Source organism: Orycteropus afer, unplaced genomic scaffold, assembly GCF_000298275.1.
Source record: "Orycteropus afer afer isolate SDZICR_OR568_19922 unplaced genomic scaffold, OryAfe1.0 scaffold00031, whole genome shotgun sequence".
Taxonomy (NCBI): Eukaryota; Metazoa; Chordata; class Mammalia; order Tubulidentata; family Orycteropodidae; genus Orycteropus; species Orycteropus afer.
In genome coordinates this window covers 14,693,866-14,703,980 of record NW_006921618.1, presented here as the reverse complement: position 1 = coordinate 14,703,980, position 10,115 = coordinate 14,693,866, and the positions used below count along the sequence as shown (strand labels likewise).

The window sequence follows — 10,115 nt, the reverse complement described above, 5'->3', positions numbered from 1 at the left end:
GGGCTGGGGACAGTCAAGGGACAATCAGCCCAAGTCTGAAAGCCAGCAAGTGTAGTAACCCCACCCCTAATGCCAAACTAACAAAACAGGGGAAATGAAAAAATGGAGGGGGGAAGACAAACCAAAACAGAACACGCTGACCTCCTGCCCAGGGTGAGGGTCCAGCCAGTAGCAGGGGCTGGGGACCAGGGCTGGGAGGGTCTAGCTGGGCCGGCACTGCACCTGGCCCTCGGAGCTGTCCTCATCATCAGAGGCCCCAGCACCCCCACTGCTCAGGCCTGTGATCCGGTAGCCCATGTTGAGCAGCATCACCTCCAGCGGGTCGGCGTTCATGCGCCGCTGGTTGGCCTGAGAAGCGCCCTCCATGTCTTCCACAACTCGGCCTGTGAGGTCTTCACTCTGAGGGGGTGGGGGAAGAGAAGGCATGTGGGGGACACCAGGGTATATGGGGTGGCACTTGCATAGGGATATATGCACAGAGGGGCAATGCAGACTGAACTATAGCTACGGAGGGGATGGACACAACTGTGTCTGGGCAGAGGGGAACTCCTGGACTGGGATACACATGGGGCTCCTAGCATACCAGGACATCCATGAGGGCACACAGTACCACACTGGGTTACATGTGTGGGGGAACCCACATGGATATATGTGAGGGAGAGCACACATTCCAGGGTATGCTGAAGGGTGCACCTACTGGCTATATGGGGGTGGGGCAACTCTATTCTGTTACCACTCTCAAACCCAACTACTTTCCTTTCTGTTCCCCTCCCCTCCCCTCCAAGGAGGGTCTTGTAAAATTTCTCTTTAAAAGTCCCAGCAATTTATCTCTGGGATCTGATGCCCACCATTTGACTTCTGTTTCGCCAGCTGAGAAAGGGGAAGGAGTGAGACAGCAACTGGGTAGGTCTTGGGCAGGTTCGCCGGCTTACCCATACTGGGAGTGGAGGGGACCACACTGTTCTGAGTGTCCCTGAGGGTCCGACACTCCACAGGTATCATTTCTTTAATCCTTAAAGCAACCTTTTGAGGTGGTGCTGCCATGCCCATTCCCAGAGTACAGATGATGAACTTGGGTCAGAAATGGTTAAATCCTGCAGGCAGTGAGTGAAGGGGCCCACCAGACCCCAAAGCCTGCATACTACCCAGATGACTAAGGGGCTGGCCTCTGCACAGCTTGTGGCAACAGGCACACAGCATGTGGGGGCAGGGACACTTGTCATGAGGCAGTGCTGGGGCCGGTCTGGTTCCCTTCTCTGCCCTCCTGCAGCCCTGTCCTTGGTTATGGTTTCCTGTATGTGAGCCCCATGTTCGCAGCTAGCTCAAGGCTATGCTCCCAGAGGATGAGAGCCCCCTCCTGGCCCAGGTGCGGCACTCCACTGCGTTTGGAGCTTCCGGACGCTGACAGCTCCCACCTTAACACAGCTTTGGGTTCTCGGGTAAGAGCTATTTATCCCAGCAGCTTCTAGCCTCTGCCTGACTCATCTCCCTTTACAGCTCTCACAGGTCCAGGTGGAGGTCCCTCCCCTCCTCCCTGCTTGGCTTTGACCACTCTTGCAACCTCACCTCTGGCCGGGGATTCCAGAGCCGTACAACAGGGTCAATGCCACTGGTAGCCAGGAAGCAGTAGCTTGGGTGCGGCTGCAGGCAGTTGACGATGGACTCGTCTCCCTGAAGCACGCGGACCAGGTTGGTGGTCTCCTTTTCCCAGATGAAGAAGGAGCCATCGTCAGAGCCACTGACGATGTATTGAGCATTGCTGGCGGGGGGGCAAAGGGCAGGGAGGTCAGGTGGGGTACTGCCCTATGGCCTCAAGTACAGGCTACCTGGCCCAGGGTGAGGAAGAGCAGGGACGTCTGGAGCCACTCAGGCCCCCATACTCTGGGGTCTTCCCTTGACTCCGAACTCCCAAGTACAGGATAATTTTCTCCCTACTGCACAGCCCCATTCACTGTTCTCATCAACCCAAGGTCAGGGGCCACCTGTTGCCTCTGAGGTACTCTCCCCTAAAGTACACCATAACCTTCCTGGGTGTCAGGAGCAGGTCTCCCATCTCTTAGGCCTCTGGGAACACCCTTTCCCAAGCCTTCCTTGAGAAGGCCTAGGTTTTCTGAATCCAGACCTCAAATCCTACAGGACATCTGCTCCCCCATGCGTGGTGACATTTAGAAGGGCCCTTGAAGCAGAAATTCTTGATGCATGTCTCTCATCTACCCAAAAAAAGTGCAAACAACATACACAAAGGAGGGCTGGGGTGACAGTATTCAAGACATGGCTATGCTCCTCAGTTCCTGGGCACAGTTCTGAATGTACAACAGGTGTGCCAAGATCCCCAACCCCTGAGGGCTCATGTCTGGCTGAGGGTGGCTCCAAGCATCAGATAAAGACACCAAGCTCTGGCACACAGAGACAGATGGAAGAGGAGGCAGAGGGTAAAGGGACATCCAGGCACTGTGCTGGATGCTTTACTTGCATCATCTCCTTAGTCTTCACTGTGTCCCCACAAGTGGGCATGGCTAATTGCATTCTGCAGATAGAAACACTGAGGCCGACAACCCCAGGGCGCAAAGGCAGAGCTGGGATTTGAGGCTTTTCTAAAAGATTTACACCCCCACTCCGCCACCTGCCCCAACACCAAACCTCCTGCTGCTGCCTGGGCTATGCCCCACCCTCCCCTCCAGGGCCTCAGACCTGCCAAAGAAATTGGCCTCCTTGATATCTGTGGTGGTGTTGCAGTGGCCACAGTAGCGGAACTGATAGTCGTAGCTTCGCTCCCGCAGCACCATCTCGTCTTCTGAGATGGAGTCCTTGCGGCTCGTGCTACGGAGGCGGACTGGGCCACCGCCACCAGCTCCCTTCTTCTCTTCTGGGGGCAGAGACCAAGGAAAGGTGAGAGTGCTGTCCCTGGCCCCTCCCATCACCTTTATCATTTGCCTCACCAATATAGGGCTCCTTGATTCTACCCCTACCCTGGAAAACTAGAAAAATGTTGTGAAGAAGAAGCATCTGTGGCTCTGGCCTCAGAAGGTGTCAAGAGGAGGCCTCTGATGCCAGGGGGCCTTTGTTCAGGTCGCTGAGTAAAGGCTCTGGCCCCACGGACGCACAGGCCCAAGCTCTGTTTCGGTGGAGGTGAGAGGCTGGGGAGCAGAGGGTGAGCGACTGGCAAACACAGCACTGAATGGGTTATTTTTCTCAAGAGGCATAGCTCTTATGGCAGTAGGGTCCAAACTCTTACTTTCGGGAAGACAGGTTGTCATGGATCCCAACTGAGGCACTGATTGGTTACATGACTTGGATAAAAAAATCACACCAGCTTTCTCAGTTCCTTAAAAGTGTCTGTTGCTTCTTTCTAGGGCCTTTGCACATGCTGGTCCCTCTGCTGGGAACTCTACCTCCCACAGCCACACTCTGTATCTAGTTAACTCTTCTTCCTCATCCTTCAGCCTTCAACTTAAATGTCTCTTTCTCGAGAAGCCCAGACTGCCATAAACCCCTCTTCTATATACCTATACTGTCTCAGGTCCCCACAGCACTTGTCACACTGTTTCTCCTCCACCCTTTGGGTTTTCACCAGGCTGTAAATTCTATGAACACAGAAATCAGGGCTAACTTTTTACAGCTGTATTCCCAGGCCCCAGCACGGTGACTGGCACATGGCAAGTGCTTGATAAACAAATGGATCAATCACATGATTAGTAAACTACAAAGGGGACAGGTGAGGATCATGTCTACCACAGACCACACTACAATTACCCAGATCTCCCTGCAACACTACAGGGAGAAGTGAGCTTGCCAGGGGTGTGGTGGGGTGGTGGGGTGGTGGGGTGTTGGGGGTGGTGGCTTCATATGCTCTTTGTGTAGGTAACGTAGTGGCTTCAGAGAGGCTGTGTTTTTGCCCAAGGCCACACAGTCACCACATGGTAGACTTGAGGCTCCACACCCTACACCCAAGGCATATCTACTGCCCTGTGCTGCACCTGTGCAAACTGGAACAAACTCAGCCATCAGCTGCTGCCCCTTCCTCAGCTGGCCAAGTGGAGGGGCCAAGGCCCTGTCAATGAGCACATGTGGATGCCCAACTGGATGCCATGTGGCCTGTTTAGGTTCAGTTTATTGTTATCCTGAGTAACAGACTATATCAGGTTATTGCCAATCCTCAATAGAAACTGAACAGAAGGTGCTATCATTCTCCTTTTCAAATGAGGAAAGTGAATCCTGATGAGACCAAGTGACTGTCCCAAGGTCACATGGTTTTGGAATCAACATCTGAACCCAGGCTTCTCCAGTACCAGAACTGTGTTCTCTCCAGAATGTCATGTGGCACCTCAAACAGAGTGTCACCAACCCTCTTCCCGACCCACTCACCACCATCATTTTTGGAGAAGAGGGCAGCTGTGATGTCGCGGCCCAATGCATCACAAGCACTGCTGTGGGCCTGCTCCGGGAACTTCCCTTTGAAGTCATCCAGGCACTCCAGGGCCTCAGCCACATACTTGAGCTCAAAGAGGCAGCGGGCCAGGCGGAAGTGTGCCTTCAGGTGGCATGGGTTTAGGGAGATGGCCTTGAGGCAGTCCCTCAGAGCATCGTAGTGGTCACCATCCCTAGGAAGGCAGGAGAAGGTTGTTTAGGGGTGGAGCCACATGGCAAGGGTTCCCCACTGCTTCCTCTCTTACTTGTGGTCACCCCAACCCACTCTGACAGATCTGAGGGTGAGGGAACTTGGGGATGGAGAGAATCCTGGCTCAGCCCTGGCGTCCCTCCCCAGGAACTAGAGAATGTTGAGGAGGCTAGCCAGGATACTTGAGAGCTTGGAGGCTGGCAAAAACTGGTGTTGGGATGCCCTCTGCTGGGTACAGAGTGCAACTGTGTACCCACTCACCCCAGGCACCCGCAGCTCTGCAGCAGAAGGCCTGGCATCTTGCCCACCTTAGGCTCCCCAAGCCCGCCTTCTCTCTTTTTCCATCCACCTCCTCTTGACTGGCCTTCAAAGCCATGTCCAAGACAGGGGGCCCTCAAGGACAGTTTTGTGGTCTGGGGAAACCAGAAGTGCCAGGCTGCGGACTCAGAGTCTGACCAGCAGGCAGCAAGCCCTCAGCCAGACCCCTGTCTGTCCTGGCTGACTGATCCACAGCAGCTGTGGCCTCTACCTCCTGGGGCTAGAGGATAGGGCTTGATGTCTGGCAGAGTCAGCGCTCTGGAAGCTGATGGTGAGAGGGGGTGCGAACACCAGGAGCTCCAAATTGTCCCCACTCACTTCTCCCACCTCCGGAAGCATATGGATGAAGGGAAGTGGGAGTATTTTTTTTTTTTTAGGGGGGAAGAAGTGGGGAGGAGGTCAGAGGAGAAGCCCCTCCTTCTCCCAGCCTGTGCCAGAGTACAGGATACACATTCCCCCAGCACCCCTAGACTTGTCCCTGCCTTTCATCTGGGAGCCAGGCAGCTCACAGGAGCCACTTCTCCTTTGGAAGATGATGTGTTTGTTTCTGCTGGGCTAGGGGTGGGCCTAAGGTCCAATTGTGCCAAGTAGCACTCCCTAGAGATGATGGTCCTTCTACCAAGGGCACAGGTCACAAGCCCACATAGGACCAAAGCAGGACTGACAGGGACAGCTTCTCCTGACCCTCCTGTCCTACAGCATCAGCCCTTGGAGCAGCCATGGTGAGATCAGGAATAGGTAGCTCGGCCAGTGTGGGGGCAGATGGGAGAAAGCAGCTCTGATGGGAGAGAGCAGCCTGCGTCAGAACGAGGGGCTGTGACAAAGGAGCAGGCGCTGCTTGAAAACCCAATTACTGCCCACAAGGTGCCCCTCAGAGCTCCTGGGGAGAGGGAGCTGACCAGAGACCAGCTAGGAGCCAGGGGTGACAGCTTCCCCGCTGTGTCCAGGAGCAGATGGCAGCCCTGGGGAGACTGGCCTGGGACAGAATGTGACATTCTAGGGGTCACTGGCAGACATGTGGGGATGGTGAGAGAGCAGGCTGGCCCCAGGACTCACCCATCCTACACTTGGTGCCAGATCAATCTCCCTGAAAGGACAGTCCTCATCACAGCCCTCTCCTGCTCACAACTCTTCAGTAGCTGCCCATCATCTGCTGAATCGAGGCCAACCACCACCGCTCCGCATTCCAAGCCCTTCCCAGGCCGGCCCCAGGCTACCTCACAGACTCATCTCCTGCCAGTCCCTTCCTGAACCCTCTGCTCCAGCCAAATGGATTTGTTGTTCTGCAAACAAGCTCTTCAGTCAGTCCCCCACCCCCACATCTTTGTTCATACCGTTTCATATCCCTGGAATGTCCTTCCCCCACAGTCCTCCCCCGCACCCCCCCCCAGCTCCTTGTCTAAGCCTGCCCACACTTAAAGCCCATTCAGACAGCACATCTTCCTGAAGCTTTGCTGATCTCCAGCTAAAGCGACCCAACTTTTCTCGATGTCCACAGCATTTCACCTGAAACACTCACTCGACATACTGCTTCCTGCCTCTTTCATGCTCAGTTGTGCCCATGTTTTTATTTCCTGTCCAGACACCCAGAATGACAGAACTTCACGTCCCTAGCACATAGCAGGAGTTCAGAGAACATGTCAAGGGCACACATGGATTGGGAAATCATTAGCCTCTCTCGGCAAGGATGCAGGAGTGAAGCTGAGCTTGCAGGCTAGGGCCTGGATGAGGATCACTGCATTCTACCCAACTGTTGGGACAGAGAGGCAAAACACTTCAAGATGATCCCAAAGCAGTCATCTCCTGGGTCTGACTGCACCTGAGCCCTTGGCAAACTTCTGATGCCTGGGCTAAGACCTGTGGGTATAGCATCTTCCCAAACCCCCACCTACTACCCCTGCTGACTTGGGTGGGTTTCTTAAGCTTCCCTCTTTGGCCTGCCTGGTTGCAGCCAGACGATGGCACACCAGCTGTCCTGTCTGTCTGGGCAGAGCCAACGGATGCCAGACGGAGCAGAAATGGCTGTGGGCCCAGCTCTATCCATCTCTAGTCCTGGCTCTGTCTGGGGGATGGGGGGTCTGCCTGCCTGCCTACTGGTGCAGGCAGAAGGGCTGAGGCCCTGATATCTTTCAAAGATGAGGGGTTCTTCAGGATATGGACCCACTCCTTTACCATCAGCCACCACACTCCAGCATGACCCATACCCAGCTTCAAAATTCTGGGATTTTGTCTGTGCTTGGCCCAAAGGGTCTAAGAGCACAACAAAGCAAGCCTTAGAGATAAGGAGCTGCAGAATCATTTCCAACAGATAGCAACTGAATTTATCGAACCCCTCATTTCCACCTAGTGAGATTCCACTGCTCCTTCAATGACCAAATTCAACGCCCAATTTTCCTACAATTGGGATTACCCATCATTCCTCTTAATTCCCACTTCTCCAGTGGTCACAGGACCATGACGGAGCTACTGTGAACACGTCTCTGTTCCATTTAACTGTGAGCTTCCTTGGTACTTGCGACTTCCTATTAATGGGTCAGGCATCAGTCCACCTCAGCTTAGACACACAAAGGAGAGGCCTGGGTAGGCCTAAGAAACCCTAAGAGGCAGCAGGGATCACTGCTACCATTCCTGGATGCCTCAGCAACTTCGGCTCTATCAGGCCCACTACCTTTTGGTCCAGGTCCTTCGTCCCTAGCCCTGGCCTGGGCCTACTCTGCAGTGCCCACTCACCACTTGCGCTTCATATAGGCAGCAGCTCGGTTCCCGTAGAGCATGGCGTTGTGAGGGGCCCTCTGAACAGCCTTGCTGTAAAGCTGAATTGCCTGGGTCCATTGCTGGCAAGCAAAAGCCTCATTGGCTTGTTGTTTCACATGCTCCAGGTATGGGGGCAGCTCCACCTGGGGGCTGCAGAGGAAGCAGAGCCCAGTCAGGGCAGCCTGAGGAAGTCCATAGCCTGTATCTGAGAGCCACGCAGGTTTTTTTTTGGCTCCTAAGATGTGCAGTACCCTTTAGAAGAGGGGACCACTGCTGTCCCTGGCCTAAGTTAATGTGATAGATAGTAGGCATTCTTGCCTATGGGGCCAGAGGAAAAACAGAGAAGCAAAAATAAAGCTGTTTTGGACATGTTTAAGGTAATTCTTAATCAAACCTCTGGGCATGATAGTAGCTGATACCACCTGTCCCAGCCACCTGCCTCCATGCTGAGCTGAACCTTAGGACCACCCAAGTCCCTCCTATGGATTTCACTATAGAGGATCTTCTGTTTCTCTCAAGGGCTAGAGAATTTGAGTGTCTTTGAACAATTCCTATATCCAAAGCCCACAGGTCCTGGCAACAATATGCTTATGGAATGGAAAATAATTAATAGGGAGGGGACATCTGTGTGGAACCCCTTTTAGAGAGAGTGCAGTGATAAGTGGCAGTTAACACCATGGCCTGTCCCCAGCTTCTGGTACCAAGGGACCAGAGCTTCAGTCAGGATGACTGGGGTCCTACCATGTAGAAGCAGCACTGGGAGCACTAGTCACCCTCCAGAAGCTTCTATCTCCCAGTCCTCACTCTCTGGGAGGTGTGCCTAGGCAGGGGCTGGGAGGAGGGCTTACAGGACATACCCCTCCTTCCAGTCCATCGAGTATAATTGGGGCTAGAAGGGCTGCACAAGTTAGGCTGGCCTTACCTGATGTGTCCTCTATTCTCCGGAAGCCGGAAGCCATTGCTATGAAGGTGCAGGCCATTGGATACACCATTGGACACACCATTGGTGGACATCTTGCCGTTCTGGACTTCTGGCGGACAGTGGGGAGAAAGGAACTCAGGAGGAGTTCACATTTTCCCCTGGACAGCCTGCCAACTTCCATCACAGTGCTGGTTCCATTGTGGGGCTATTCTCCACGGGTAAGATCCATTCCCAGAAAACAAATTCTGAGACAGGCAACGGCATAAAGAAAAGCCTGTGCGCCACCTGGTGGTCGGTGAGGGACACAGCTTCAACTTGACATTACCCTTAGCTGGGGGTGGGGGTTAAAAAAAACCACCACTACCACCAAACCCACTGCCATAGAGTCAGTGCCCAAGGCATTTGACTGGTAACCAGAAGGTTGGTGGTTCAAATCCTCCAGCTGCTCCATGGAAGGAAGATGGGGCAATCTACTTCCGTAAAGATTTACCACCTTGGAAACGCAATGAGGGTCACTATCAGTTGGAATTGACTAGATGGCAGTGGGGGTGGGGGTTAGGGGGTGCCTAAAACAACTATAAGCCCTAGGAAGATGTCAGGGAGACTGAGCCAGGAAAAGAAGGGGAAGGACAATTACTTTAGGCCCTCAAGAGTAAGCCCCCCAGAAAGAACCTGTCTTTTCAGAGGGAAATGAAAAGGTTTGTGATGCAAATCTTTTTGACAGATCTTGCTGGCCTGTTTTCTCCCTTCTTAAAGAGAAAGTGTTATTTTAGAGAATCTTCTTTTTTTGGAAGACCACAGTCACAGCCCAGGGTAAGTGACAGGCTTCCAGCACAGGTAGCACCTGCCCAAGCTCCCCAGCCCCATGTTAGCAGTTACCTTAAGGGAGAAGGGCTAAGCCCTGAACTTACCCCCTGAGGAGTGGCATTTTCTAGGCAAGAGGAACGTGTATGGCCGCTGCTTATACGTCAGGTCAAACAAATAGACCTAGAGTTGAGGAGTCAGGAAAAGAGATGGAGACTGTGAGGTAAAAATGTGGCTGGACAACTAGCAAGGCTTTGGTGGCTTTTAAGAACCAGAAGAACACAGTGAGTATTAAGCATGGAACAGAGGGCTTCTGGGCCATCAAGCCGGGACAGGAGAGGTTTCTAGGGAGCAAGCCTTGGGCAGGAAAACCTTCCCAGCTCCTGGTCCTCAGGGTGGACTATGTGATCTGCCTAAATCCTTGCTTGAAATACTGTCATTAACTAGAATCATATGTTTAAACTGAAAAGGTCCTCAGAGGTCACAAAACAAAATGCTTCCTTTTACAAATGGAAAACTAAAGCCTCAGAGGGAGGAGTGACTTGTCCAAAGCAATAGTGTTAGTTATTTCTTTTAATAAATAAGTATTATCTATTATAACTTAAAGAAACTCAAGGGGTATAGTGGTTAAGGCATTCGGCTGCTAACCAAAAGGTCAGTGGTTTGAACCCACCAGCTGCTCTGCACAAGAAAGATAGG

General features: G+C 53.1%; 1 protein-coding gene across 1 annotated transcript in view; it reads right to left on the bottom strand.

The window, feature by feature from the left end:
- Positions 1-201: 201 nt before the first annotated feature.
- Positions 202-10,115, bottom strand: part of WDTC1 (WD and tetratricopeptide repeats 1) — a 49,390-nt gene continuing 39,476 nt past the window's right edge. Inside the window, exons 9-15 of the mRNA XM_007935794.1 lie at positions 9,524-9,599; positions 8,613-8,721; positions 7,667-7,840; positions 4,366-4,601; positions 2,692-2,866; positions 1,567-1,759; positions 202-399 (exon numbers count right to left, since the gene is read on the bottom strand). Coding sequence (XP_007933985.1) covers positions 202-399; positions 1,567-1,759; positions 2,692-2,866; positions 4,366-4,601; positions 7,667-7,840; positions 8,613-8,721; positions 9,524-9,599 — 1,161 coding nt within the window. The remainder of the gene's footprint in view (positions 400-1,566; positions 1,760-2,691; positions 2,867-4,365; positions 4,602-7,666; positions 7,841-8,612; positions 8,722-9,523; positions 9,600-10,115) is intronic.